Here is a 14,689-nt window from a genome sequence, read left to right as displayed (position 1 = left end):
TTGCTTAGAATCCAAGCGTTATGCACAGCTACATCGATGTTCCAAAACAGAATAGGCATGTACCATTTTTTCCCTCTAATACTTATATTATAGTTAGAAATATGGTTATCCATTTGATCAACCCCACCCATATATTTATTATACATATTTATACTAAATGGTTGATTGATTTCCACCCTACTTTTTTCTTTAACCGAATATCAGTTTCCAGGGGTGGTAATATGTATGTATGTGGAATCCGGAAGTTGAGACTCGTCCCAATTATCAATTTCTTCCCGTATCTCTGCAGTAGTAAAATTGCATTCTCTGGAAAAAAATATGTGTCATTATCCCAAGGAGTCATATACGACTCCGTCGACTTTTGATTTTTTTTTTCAGGAATATGAGATATATAAACGCAATTTCTCTTATGCATATTATACAATAAGTCCTACTGTATTAGAAACATAAAGATAAATAAAAAATATGTAAAAATAAAAAACTTACGTATGTTTTCTCTTCGACATATCTGCAAGTCGAAAAGCGCTCGATGTTATTCCCTCAAAACTCCAAAAGGAACTGATTTAATTTCGTGTGACTTTCTTAAAATTCATCACCAACATCTAACCAAGCGTAACGAAAGGTTTTACGGCCGGCCTGAGTGATCCCTTTATTTTACGACGCAAAATTGTAAAATGCCGAGAATGACCGCGCTGGCATACATCGTGTAAGTTCATAACTGACCGCGTGGGTTCAAATGGGTTAACGTCAAATATTTTATATTAACGTCTTAAAAGAGATAAAATATTTTATTATTTTTTATAAAATATAAATATTATATAAAAAAATTCGTGATATTGGAGATGTCGGAAAAGACTCGGACGACAGCAAGAAAGCTAGCTTTTATTTTAATATTTAAACCGTTTCTGTATTATGTATTCATTCACTTTCTCAACACATTGACCATCACATTTACATAATATGCTGAGAAAGAGCACTTACAAATTGGGAGGGAAAGGAAAATGGTCAATTTGAAGATATCCACATCAGCTGACATAAAACGAGTACGGTGTGTGGGCTTGCATGACCCCTTCTCACCCATAAAATATATGACCCTTGCTTGGTTGTTAAGGGTTGAGACGTGGTCGTAAAATTATTTTTTATTACAACGTTCGGTGAAAAACTGCGAACGCACAATTTTCCGACAAATAACAGAACCGTACCATGCACTCACCTAAATTTAAATTCCCCATGAAAACCTTTACACTTACAATTACTCATTATGTACATACTTTATTATAAGTTTACAATCATTGAGATATTTTTTTAAATGAATATATTTATTTAATATAGTCATTTAAAAAAAAAAAAAAATATATATATATATATATCATCATCATCATCATTTACAGCCATTCGCCATCCACTGCTGGATGAAGGCCTCTCCAACACGCTTCCACTCGTCTCTGTTTTGCGCAACACTCATCCATCTCATTCCGCACATTTTCCTAATTTCGTTCACCCATCTTCCTTGCGGTCTTCCTTTTACTCTTTTGCCTTCTCTCGGGTACCATTCAAGCACTTCTTTTGTCCACCTTTCGTCCATCCTCCTAGCTACGTGACCCGCCCATTGCCATTTCAATCTCTTCACTCTATCCACTATGTCCACTACCCTTGTCATATTTCTCACCCACGTGTTCCGCTTCCTGTCTTTCCTCGTTATGCCAAGCATACAGCGTTCCATACTTCTTTGAGTGCATTGGATTTTATTTTGCATCTTGGCGTTCAGTGTCCAAGTTTCACATCCATACGTCATCACTGGCAAAACGCATTGATCAAAGATCCTTATATATATACATATATATATATATATATATATATATATATATATATATATATATATATATATATATATTTATTTATTTATTTATTTAAATAAATAAATAAATATATATATATATATATATATATATATATATATATATATATATATATATATATATATGTATATATATATATAAATATATATATATATATATATATATATATATATATATATATATATATATATATATATATATGTATATATATGTATATATATATATATATATATATATATATATATATATGTACACATACATATATGTAGGTATATATACACATACATATATGTATGTATATGTATACATATGTATGTATATTAGACTATTAATACTAGACTGTTTCATGATTGAAATCAATATCTAGGAGCACTAAGCAAAAGTTTAGTTTCATATTAAATACCTTCAGACTTTGCACTGAGGATTTTTATATCTTATACAAAATCAAAATACACAATACGAAATTTACTGTTCGTAGGTGATTGGTCCAGGTGGATAGTTTACCAAGCTGCTGTCGGACTAACACTCGTTGCAATGGCACTCGTCTTACTAGCTGCTGTTGGATACCATTGCACCAACACTTGGAGGTGGCTGACTGGAAGGTAATAAACTAGGATAAAATTCGTAATAAGAAAATTTATCAGGAAATTGTATAAATTGAATTTTTCAGATCGAGACGCTCGTCGGAAAATAGTCAATGTGATTCACTTTCACGTTCAGCCGCTATAAGGATAAGTCATTCGCTTCCAGATCTCCAGACTGAACCTTTGAAAAAAGAATACGTCCAAGAACACAAAGAAAACACAAATAAAAAGGTTTCATTTTCCTTTCGTTGTATCATAACTAGGGTTTCTGATTTCCAGCACTTTTTCAATTCCCGGGACACGGGACGGAGACCGGGATCGTTCCCGAGATTCCCGGGAAACCCTAAATTCATAACGTTACATGCTCTGAACTTGCTCACAATGAAATGCTATGGTATTGATTGTATACTTTCATTTCTTCGTTAATATTAAACCCTTCATAATACCATATACCAAATAATAATATTAAAAACATTTGTACCTACATATATCACTGTAAACCACTCTATGTCGTCATATTTTTCGTGATTTTCTTCGGATTAATAGACAGAACAGTAGATTCCCAATTTATTTTGTAGGCGAATAATTCTGGATAAATTATTTCACTAAATATGAACAGTAGTTGTTCTCACAAATATGTGTATATGTACATATATACATATGCAGTTGGATAATAGTCTTAATTTAATGAAGCTACACTTGAGTTACTACCATAGCATTGTGTGTCATTTCAATTATGAATCTTAGAACAATAAGCACTCAAATTTCACATTTTGAAGTTAATATGATTAGTTTTGACTGATTTAAAGTCAAAAACTTGTCCGAAACCTCCATACAAATCGCGCCACGCTCGCAACGATTAGAACCAATCTTTTCAGAAAATAATCATTTTCTCCTCTTTAGTAAAGTCCCTTTGTCATTTTGATTTCAAAAATTTAATGAACTACCTGGGTATCCAAAATTATTTAAAAAAAATAAAAATTCTATGACATACATACATATGTGCATACATATAATATACACAACTTTAAAAAATACTAAACAGTACTAAAAAAGTATTTGAAACAATAATTAACTGCATTGCATATTACTAGGGAGTCTACTATCGTTTAACCCTTCTTTCTCTTCCATGGTTTGCTTATTATTTTTATAATCGTAAGTGAAGCTAAAAGGAGGTTTGTATAAATACGAAATTGTCTATTTTACGCACATCATTCTTTCATCCCATCTTAGAGGAATTCCTAATAAGATGGGATGCAGGTAGTGGCTGTTTCAAATACCTGACTATTTTTGATAAAAATCATTTTTTGCATTTGTTCACGGCTGTATAATCAGAATAAAACTTCAAAATTTTATTCGTATGTATATATATATGTATGTATGTAACCGATTGTAATTCAAGACCCGTGTAATTTAAAACCCATCCTATGGTTTTCCATTACACGCGTTGCACAATTTTAGAATTTAAAAGGTATTACATATTTACAGTCGCTATCGCAAGTAATTTCGCATGTCGTTTCTAAGGTTTCTATGGCGACCAAAACATCAACTCAAATAGTATATACTTTTACCCTTGTCAAATTGTGGTGAATTTAACAGATGAGCATCTAAGTATATAAATCTTAAAGGGTTTTGTTGTGTGCGAAAGCTTGTTACAAATCTGCCTCTGGCTAATTGTTACGGAAGAGATCTTTACGTAGGCACCATATTTAGATTCTCGGGGAGTGTCTATAAATGTTGCCCACTCTCTTATTACTATTATATACATATACACATATGTATGTATACGTATGTTTAATATTTGTATGCACATTGATTTCTTGTTATTTAAAGGTCTTGCGGCAAACCACCCTACCTATAGTACCGACTAGACATCAAACATTCCAAAGGCAGTTATCTCATAGACTAGATCTACCATCTATACAGTTCAGCATATGCAGTCTGGAACGTGCCGATTCTTCGATCGGTCTAATCAAGGTAAGCCGATCGTTATACATATTTGCACGTATAGGATACTAGAAATTTACAAAACGTTTAAATTTAGCACGAATAACAAAAATATTATCTAATTAAATAAAAAAGGAAAATAGTGAAAAATAAGAAATCATATTTGTGAAATGCACGTGTACACTTTCACGACCTATGCAGCTGTAATGAGAAATTCTAATTTTATAGTTTTTTGATAGTCATTTATTTATTTATTTATTTATTTTAAACAGACCATTGTGGCATAACAGGAATTCCTAAAGCGCCACAATGGTCAAAAAATATAACACAAAAAAGAAAAAAAAAACAAAATAACAATTAAACATAAACATAAATACATCCATACATACATAAAAAATAGCATTTATAATAACAGATAAAGTTAAAATATCAAATAAAATATAGCATAAGGAATGCCTTGCACCTACAGCCAGTTTCAATAAATATGTAAGAAACAACTACAAATACAAAACATCCCTGTAAGGCCCAAATGGAAGAGAGTTAATCAAAATTTCACTCATAAATCACAATCAATCATGAAAACAATGATGAGCGCAGACTACCAGATAAATGGGTTAGAGTAATTTCCGACAATTTACGCTCACTAAGGTGGAAAATATCACATTCAGTCTCGGCAGCAACGATTTCATTAAGAAGTCGGATAGCTCTTGGAATAGGAGCCATTCGAAAAAGGACTGTGCGGGCAGGAGGTACAGCCAGCAAATGATGATGTCTACCACGCACATAGTGAATAGGGACATAAAGCCCCAACTGCTCCAGCAACAACGGGCATGACATATTACCACGTAAGAGCAGGAGAACGAAACGAATTAATGAGAAGTTTCTCCGAAGTTCAAGGGAATTATACCCAAGCATGCCCAAAAGGAAAGGAGTGGGGTAGAGATATGGGTAATACCCATATTCTTTCCTATATAGGAAACGAAGAAATGCTTTTTGCACTTTCTCAATCATCAGAGAGTAATTTGCTTCATGCGGATTCCACACAATCGCATTATACTCTAGCTTACTTCTCACAAGCGAATTGAAAAGCAAGCGAGAAGACAAAGGATTGGAGAATAATCTTGCATATCTCAAAACAAATCCAAGTCGACGAAAGGAAACGTCAGCGACTTTTTTGATATGGTTGTGAAAGGTGAGCTGAGGATCAAAAGTGATACCCAAATCGACAATAGATTCCACACGCTTCAACAAGACGGATCTAATGGAATATCCGTGACAATAGAGTGAATGTGCACGTCCATAGCTCATAATTGCACAGTTGTTTAAATTAAGTTCAAGGCCTAAACTAGAACTGAACTCCAAGACAGCGTTAATATCAGCTTGAAGGAGAGAGGCTTGCCTCTCATCCTTGACAGCAAAAAATAATTTAACGTCGTCAGCAAACAAGAGACATGATGCATTACATAAAACTCTAGGGAGGTTATTAATAAGAATTGTAAATAGTAATAGTCATAAAATACGTTATGTGAAAAGAGTATGATATCAAATAAATATTACGCTTGAGATCGATTAATAATTCACTCTGTATTTTATAAAATTACACGGGCTATTATTTTACGAAAATTACTTTAATGTATTCAGTTTCAATAGAAGTCTCACAGCTTTCTTAAGTTAACAGAAACAGGCTTGTTGCTAAGGAACGCAACGTTTCATATACACCTAAAAAAACAACCGTTTCGCAAAATTCGATACGCTTTAATAACATTGTCTGTAGCTAAATATTCTACCTATTTAAAAAAATCCTTAAACAAATTTGAATATTCTAGAAACAAATCCATAAAACAACAATAATCGGACGATCACGAGTTTGGACTAAATAATATTTTTAAACTGTGTTTATTTAATTTTCAAACTATAATTTAAACGTAACAAATTACAAAATTTCATACTGTAATATATTTCTACTTAATATAGAAATAAAATAATTGTTTTGATAAGAATACAAATTTACAGTGTGAGTACTTTTACATATTGTTAAAATATCACAAATTTATATGTATATGTATGTATTTACTTTAAATATTATATTTTATGAACTTTTTCAATAATTTTACATAATGTTAAAATATCACAAATTTAAATTGAAAATGCTTTAAATTACATTTTTATTGATATATTAGATAATTCTGTTTTCATACCTGGCATTTATATAGATATATAAAAAAGTGTTTTAAATTCTGAAAATGCTTACATTTTGAATTTTAAATACGGCAAACTTCACTCCGATTGTCCATATTTTTCGTATTTTTTTTTTACATTGACCAATAGTCTGATTTTTCAAAACTGGATTCATATACTTACGGATTATTTAGATTTACTGTAAATACGTGCCATTTAATACATAATTTCGAAAGAGACTTTGTATTTGACTTTGACACCATCGCCAGATAATATATAAATAGACAAGAATATGCACATTATATATAATCATACGGACATATACATAATATAACAGGGTGTCCGGTAGGTCGATACAAAGCCTTGAAGGGTTGATAGCTTACGTAATTTCCAACATTTTGAGCCACACATACCTTAGTCCAAAGTCTTACGCTTTTTTTTTATTTCATTTTTAAAGATTTTTAGTAAAAACACCAAAATCTCACAGTTAATTGCTAATACTGCCCAAGTTAAAAGAGGTATGTTAGTCAGTTATTATTTTTTGTATGTCTAATGTGTATTCAATCAAATAAAAACAAATACAATCATCTGTGTCAACAGAAAAAAATAATAGAGGCACCATAAGTTTTCAAAAAGTAGGAAAAATCCGATATTTTTTTTGCATATAAAAAAATAACAAAAACTATTTTTAGAGGTAAATCCTTTATAAAAATATGGCTGTTTATTGTCCTTTCTATTAAGATATCACTCATGCAGATGTCTTGCCAATTATCAGAATTAAGGTGTAAAACCTAATCGGGGAAGCGCGCCGAACAGAGGCCGTCATTCACAAGCGACTTTAATGTTATCGTCTAATATCAAATAAAACAAAAATTTTGATAAAATTATTTATTGTTTATGTTCAAATGCCGATTTCAAATGCATATAAGAGTCGTTCGTCTCACTTTCGTTTAGGTAATTTTGGGTTTTATGTATTTTTCATGGTTTTAAAAGATTCTATATATATCGACCTACCGGACACTCTGTATATAAAAAAAAACACATTTTATTTTAATTAACAAACATTTATTACAGTCTTCACATGCTACCAAAAATATTTAGAGAAACAAAAAATAAAGAAGAAAACAAAAAAACTGTAAGAGCTAAAAATTGAATAGGTTAGAACTAAAATAAAAGTGAAAAAACATTAAAAAAAGTAGATAGACTGTTGATGAAATGTTGAAAACATCAATGTGATCGCTGGCCAAATGAGCAATGGGTGAAAAAGTAAGAACATTAGTTATTTAGTTCTTCCTTTCGTGATATGGAACAACAGGCGCAACCGATAGTCAATGAGGCGAGATGGAACCCATAACTCCATCTCTTCCAATATATGTATGTACATATGAAGTTGGATTGTAAATATCACTTCATAATAATTTGTAGAAATGACAAACGTATATCAAAATATATTTTTAATATCCCTTAACGTACGTACATATGTACATATATAGATATACATATACTATATGATATAATACATTGTCGTCAGTTTAACACGACACGTCAGTGTTTATGTAATAATGTATAATTAAAGCTGAGATTAAACTCGTATCTTATGTTGGGAAAGAGAAATACAACTTGTAATACGAGTGAAACTCCCACTCAACGAAGATCCTGCACGGTGAGAATACGCAGCTGCAAATAGAACAGTTCAATATTAAAACCTCTCCTTCACTGCCCTTGTTTTAATCTCACCACCCCTTCAAACCTACTCAATATATTTATTGGAATTGACTTCAGAAATATTAATGTAAAACTATGCATTTTAGCCAAGTTTATCAGCCCAAAGATCTAGAGATAAGACATCGCGTATTACATTCGTATATAGTATACTAGCTGTATTACCCGGCTTCGCTCGGTATTTGTAATATAAACCGCTTAAACATGACTAATCTAATAGGAAACATTTTATTAAATTTATTTGAATAGTTTTATTTTATATAAAATTATTTGAAATAGTTGAGAGAAATAGATATTAATAGAACTGGCTTTTTCGCGTTATATTGTTGTCAAGTGACGATTGTCCACATACAATCCTAAATAATTTTAACATCAGTCGTATTTGATGCTTGGTGACGTATGTCCGATAAAAACTTCTCTGGGCAAGGGCAATGGGCAAGTGCGTCGTTAAAAATTGCACAATGCATTCAAAAACACACAATAACATGCTATTTATTGTGTGTTTTTAAACATGCTATTAATTGTGTGGATACATTTTTATAAGTAAATAGCTTTATTACCCGGCTTTGCCCGGGATGTATAAAAAAAATAAAAAATAAATAAAAAAAAATCAACAAATTTAAAAAAAAAAAAAATTAAATAAAATTAAAAAAAATATATATATAAAATATATTTATTTATTTTTATTTATTTAATTAAGAACGGCGCCCCCGACAGGGGCCCCATGGGGGCTGCGCCCCTTATAGCGCCTTTGGCGGGGCCCCATGGAGGCTGCGCCCCCGGCGGGGCCACATCTGGCTACGCCTCTGCGCAAAAAAAAATAAATCGAACGTGTTGTTCCCACCCAACCATCGACGGAGCCAACCAACGACCACCCAAACCACGCATGGCACATATGTAGTGTTATATCTACATAAGTCTTTATTTGTTTTATGTTAGCTGTATTCTATTCTCACGACCTTTAAATCAATCTGCGAGACGAATTATGTTTCCCCCAAAAATATCAAAGCCCTTCTTAAGCCTGCACAACAAATTGCGTGCATCTACTCAGCCATTTCTCGATACATTCAAGACACATATGTTAACACTAAAAATATCGTTTTTCAATTAACTTTATCGCTTTTCTGCATTATTCCCACGACTCTTAATCCACACAACGAATTGCGTGAAATCTACCCTCAAGGGATACATATGCAAACACTAAAAATATTGTCTTTAATTAGTTTACCAGCATTTTTCAGACGACTCGACTCGAATCGTATTCCCTCAAAAACCCTTTTAAAGCTGCGTAGCTAATTGTGTAACTAATTGTGTGTAAACCATTTCTCGATACACTCAAGGGTCAAAGTATTAAAGTCTTAAGATATTGTTTTAACGACTCGAGTTCCCCCTAAAAATATTATTTTCTCACGGACTATGATTGGTCCAAATTGTTACGTCTATTGAATATATACTGATGTTAAACATATGGAAGATCTCTTGCGATCGAACCGTCTAACTTGCGATCGAACCGTCTAACTTGCGATCGAACCGTCTCTTACTAATCACTGACTTACAATTGAACCGTCTAACTAGTGACTCGCGATTAGACGACTTAACTAGTAACTACTAACTAATCTCGTGTATACTTACTACTATTAAAGAAGATAATCATCTTATAAAATAAAGTGAGTTTTATTTACGGAGTAGCGTTCCGCAAAAACGCTTGGTGGCAGCGGAAATATTAATAACAACAAAATACACATCACCCACGAATGTAACAGTATATGTATACAAACATTAGTGTTTTATATAGATAGATTGATCATTTAAGTAACATATTATTCAATTAACATCGTAGTTTGACAGTTTTTAAAAGTGTCATGTCGATCGCCGACATTCTAAATAACATTTCTGGGGTGGCACCAGAGAAATGTAAAAAATATTTTTAAATGAATGAAAAAACATTTCTCTTAGTGGCGCCGTATACTCAATTATATTAATAACCAATTACTTAAGTTTAATTAATATAAACATCGTTCATTTTATATTATACATATTTTTGTGGAAACTATACATTACACGTTAATTTAAGAGTTCCCAAGGACAGACAAATACAAAAAAGTGGATAAAAATAACCCGCCAACTGAGAAAAGAAACGGATTGGCCACCAACACCATATACTCAAATTGTAAATAAATCTATATCAAAATAAAACTTAAATTCTGTAGTGAATATGTGATGAAGTTTACGTTTTAGCGTAGTTATGGAGACGTACATCGTAATATTGAAACAATTTACTTATTCGTAATGGCGTTTCTATTATTATAACATTTCTCTGATCACGAACAAACAAACATATAAAGTAAAGCTCTTTTGAAATTATGTGTATACCAGAATCCTGCGCCTGCGCTCCCTAGGGCTCCGCCCAATAGGGCTTCGCCCTTTGAATCGAAAAAAATCAAATTATTTGTTTAATGACGTCACGGATTTACGACCCAACGAACGAAGGTTACATACATATATACAAAGTCTCTTTCCAAATTATATATTAGATATAAATATGTATACATAGTTTTAATCTTTTATAATATGATCACGATTCGAATAATCATGCGTAGAAAATCGCCCATAGTCATTCGGAAATAATCAAATCGTTGAACTCAGTGTGAGTTGTATGTATTTAGTAAGAATATTTTTTTATTATTTAATTTATTGCAAATCCACTTTAGCTACCATTACAAAGAAATTATTAAGGTTAATGTTTACCAGCACATCTCAAGCAGGCAACTGCACGTAAACAGCAGTACTAAAATATTCCTCAATACATTATATATGGACACAGTAGATTGTACTATGTATATGGACACAGAAAATGTTTAGAACATCACCCATCTACCTTGTTGGTTGATTTTCCCAAGTTATAGGTTATTTTTTGTGACATTTGCAGCTTTGACAGTCGTGGGGTTGACAACCGTTCCACTCAATCGGGCTTAGTGATTGTTTTATTTTTCCATAATCTAATATTAATTCCGTCATCTAATATTAGCTTTGCACTAAATTCACGATCTGTACTGGAGGAAACAAACAATAGAAGCGCAGCCTGAATTCTGGGTAGTTTTAAGATGTAAACTTTTTTCAATGTAAATTTTGCAAAAATACATTTTTATCTGTCACACGATTTTAAACTCGACTCAGATTTTGGCTGTAACAACTGTAAAAAGTAAAGTAAAAACTGCTCTCTATATTGCAGTAAAGTCATTGGGGCCAAAAATCAGGGAAAAAATACCATCGTTCATCATAATAAGTTTGAAAAAACATTTGGATACGAGATGTTCAAATTCGAAAGCAGTGTTTTCTATTGATAAATTGAATAAAGTTAACATTGCACTTCAGAAGAAAGAACAGGATATTTATAGATCATCATTATTAATTCAGGGGCTCATCAAATTTTTGTAAAAGTTACTGAACATTGCACTAAATTGAATATAAACCCGAATCGAAAAAAATTAAATAAAATCTTAACATAAAAAGATGTCATATGAATTGGCTGAATATAATTAAAATTTAGTGAAAAATACATTTAAAAATAATATCGATATTATAATAAAAATTTAAATGCTTTCAACAAGTGCCGAAAGAATTTTATTTTTTAACTGGTGAGGGCTTATTGACTTTATCTGAATAAAAATTAACGCATAAAACTTTCTCAAAAATACTTGGAAATAGATTTGGATCAATTTCTAAATGAGCTTAAATGTTTAAAAAATCAATGAATGTATCACAGTAATAGTTAAATATACTGGGTAGATGGAATTTACATCCTATCCCAATATCGAATTAGCGATACGTATATTTATCACAGTGCCTGTGATAAATAGGAGAAAGAAAAATAGGTTTGGATAGAAAGGAGTTTTAGTAAACTAAAAATACATAAAAATTATTTGAGATTGACCAGCGGTCAAGAGCGATTATCAAATCTAAGTTGTTAATAATGTAATGGGTTACCGGTCTTGACAAATTTGTGGTTTTAGATTAAAATTTATTTGAAACAAACAGTAGCAAAATTAAAATAAACGAAAAAAAAAAATCAAGAATTTTTAATTCTGTTTTAAGTGCACTGATTATTTTTATGAATATGATATTTATTGCGAAATTGTCAATGTCGGATATTTATAGTATAAAAAATAATCCTGGTTTTTTTGTAATTTTATTTTAAAGTATTTAAATTATGTATTCAATGATATTTCATTTCTTTTAATCTTTTAAAAAAATAATAATGGGGTAAATTGATATTTGCCAAGGGCGCCAAAAACATCGTTACAGCTCTGGTCATGATATTCATATTTGTGATCAACAGGATTTAAAATTATGATTTAAGTGGTCCATGTGATCCATGAGATCTAATGACATTTGATTAGTTCTAAAAAATAACACCGAAGCCAGCCTGTCTATTTGCCGACTCCGCGCAATGAGCAAAACAATTCTTGCCGATTACACGTAATCGGCAAATAATTTGCCGAATGCATGAACTGGGCGACGAGCTTGCATTTTTCACGCATTCGGCAATTTTTTGCCGATTACGTGTAATCGGCAAGAATTGTTTGGCAATTTCACGGATTCAGCATAATATTACAAAATATTACAAAAATCACCATGTGAATTAAACTGCTTATATCATTCGTTCCATGCTGTCTACGTGTTTGTACGCCAATATTCAATTAGACGGAATTGACTCAGGAATAAAGTCGTGAAATATCCCTAGAGGCTTCACGGCTTCTAAAGACTAGAGCAATTATTGACATTTAACGTTTCCATTATTAATTTCTGAGAGTTTCGATGCAATTCATAATCATTGCCATATATACATATTTAGAATAAAATATAATATGCTGATATAGTGTTTCGGTTTCACGTTGACAAAAAAAATACGTCTTATTGTCATATAAACGTCGAAGCTATTAGCTGGCACGTGGAAAGTATTAAGCCGTCCTTTCTAATTGACGTTATGACGTTATTTTTCTCGACTTGATAATATAAATATTTTAAAGATTTACTTTCACGCCATAACATGTCAAATGCTAATATTTATGTTTTATTCATATATTATAGCCTGAACTTTACAAATCGGAAATGTTAAGAAAAGCCTCAACGGATAGTTCTGCTGATCTTGAGTTTTGCGGAAAACTGCATTTTGCTCTGAGATACGATCAAGAAATTGAAGGGTTGATTGTAAAGGTATGTTCATATAAATAATCCAACGCGCTTATAAAATTAATTGAAATATTAATTATTTTATTAGGTTTTTGAAGCCAGAGACCTACCGATCAAAGACATGACCGGAAGCAGCGATCCATACATCAAAGCTTTCTTACTTCCAGACCGCAAGAAAAAATTCCAGACGAAAGTTCACAGAAAAAATCTGAATCCTGTTTTTAACGAGACTTTCATATTCAGGTAATGCGTTAGCAACCTAATAAAATAAATATATATATATATATATATATATATATATATATATATATATATATATATATATATATATATATATATATATATATATATATATATATTTTTTTTTTTTTTTTTTTTATTTATTTTATACACCCCGGGCAAAGCCGGGTAATAAAGCTAGTATGTATATAAAAATGGACGCGATGTATGTGGGTACGTTGGTATGTGGGAGACGCGTCGACCAGTATGGCGATTTAAAATGCGTTGCGCGGAAGCGTACACACATACACACATCCACGAAGACACACACACACGTTCATTCATAATTTCGAACGGATCGACGAGTGTGTAATGCGCGTACTCAACTTTTTCTATTAATACGTGCGCGGACGCGCCTATAAATTACCTTACATTATACATATATAACATATAACATTAATAATTTAATTCGTGTATCAATTCCTTTCCGAAACCATCCGTTGAAATCAATAACAATAGTTATGTATGTATAATACATATCAAAATTGTACTGAACACATAATGTAAAACAATATGACATCGAAGACCAAAATATAATTTTCGAAACGCACACAAACAAAACTATTTTTTTTATTGTATATTTAAGAAGCACATTAATTCATATGTTCTAGCATCAACTACGAAGAATTACGGCAGCGTCAACTTCAATTCTCGGTATACGACTTTGACAGGTTCAGTCGTCACGATCTCATTGGTCATGTAACCCTAAGAGGACTATTAGAAAGCACAGACCTTCAGCAGGAGATTGAATACACTATGAACATCCTGTGCGCTCCTCAGGTAAAGCCATTCTTTTCCGAAACATATGTACATTTTATATATTTATGTATGTGTACATACTAGTGCTTCCAATCCCGGAAGGTTACACAAACAAAACTGCATTGACGATTGATAGATTTATTTGAACTGAATTATTATTTATTTGTT

At 31.7% G+C, this 14,689-nt stretch overlaps 1 protein-coding gene across 1 annotated transcript in view; it reads left to right on the top strand.

The window, feature by feature from the left end:
- The window catches only part of LOC143913428 (synaptotagmin-10-like), a 68,660-nt gene that overhangs the window by 33,058 nt on the left and 20,913 nt on the right, over positions 1-14,689 (top strand). The window contains exons 2-7 of the mRNA XM_077433243.1: positions 2,338-2,461; positions 2,530-2,674; positions 4,277-4,420; positions 13,382-13,507; positions 13,572-13,726; positions 14,374-14,542. Of these exons, the coding sequence (XP_077289369.1) occupies positions 2,338-2,461; positions 2,530-2,674; positions 4,277-4,420; positions 13,382-13,507; positions 13,572-13,726; positions 14,374-14,542 (863 nt within the window). The remainder of the gene's footprint in view (positions 1-2,337; positions 2,462-2,529; positions 2,675-4,276; positions 4,421-13,381; positions 13,508-13,571; positions 13,727-14,373; positions 14,543-14,689) is intronic.

The sequence above is a fragment of the Arctopsyche grandis genome, chromosome 1 (assembly GCF_051622035.1).
Source record: "Arctopsyche grandis isolate Sample6627 chromosome 1, ASM5162203v2, whole genome shotgun sequence".
In the NCBI taxonomy this organism is placed as follows: domain Eukaryota; kingdom Metazoa; phylum Arthropoda; class Insecta; order Trichoptera; family Hydropsychidae; genus Arctopsyche; species Arctopsyche grandis.
This window is presented reverse-complemented; position numbering and strand designations above follow the sequence as displayed.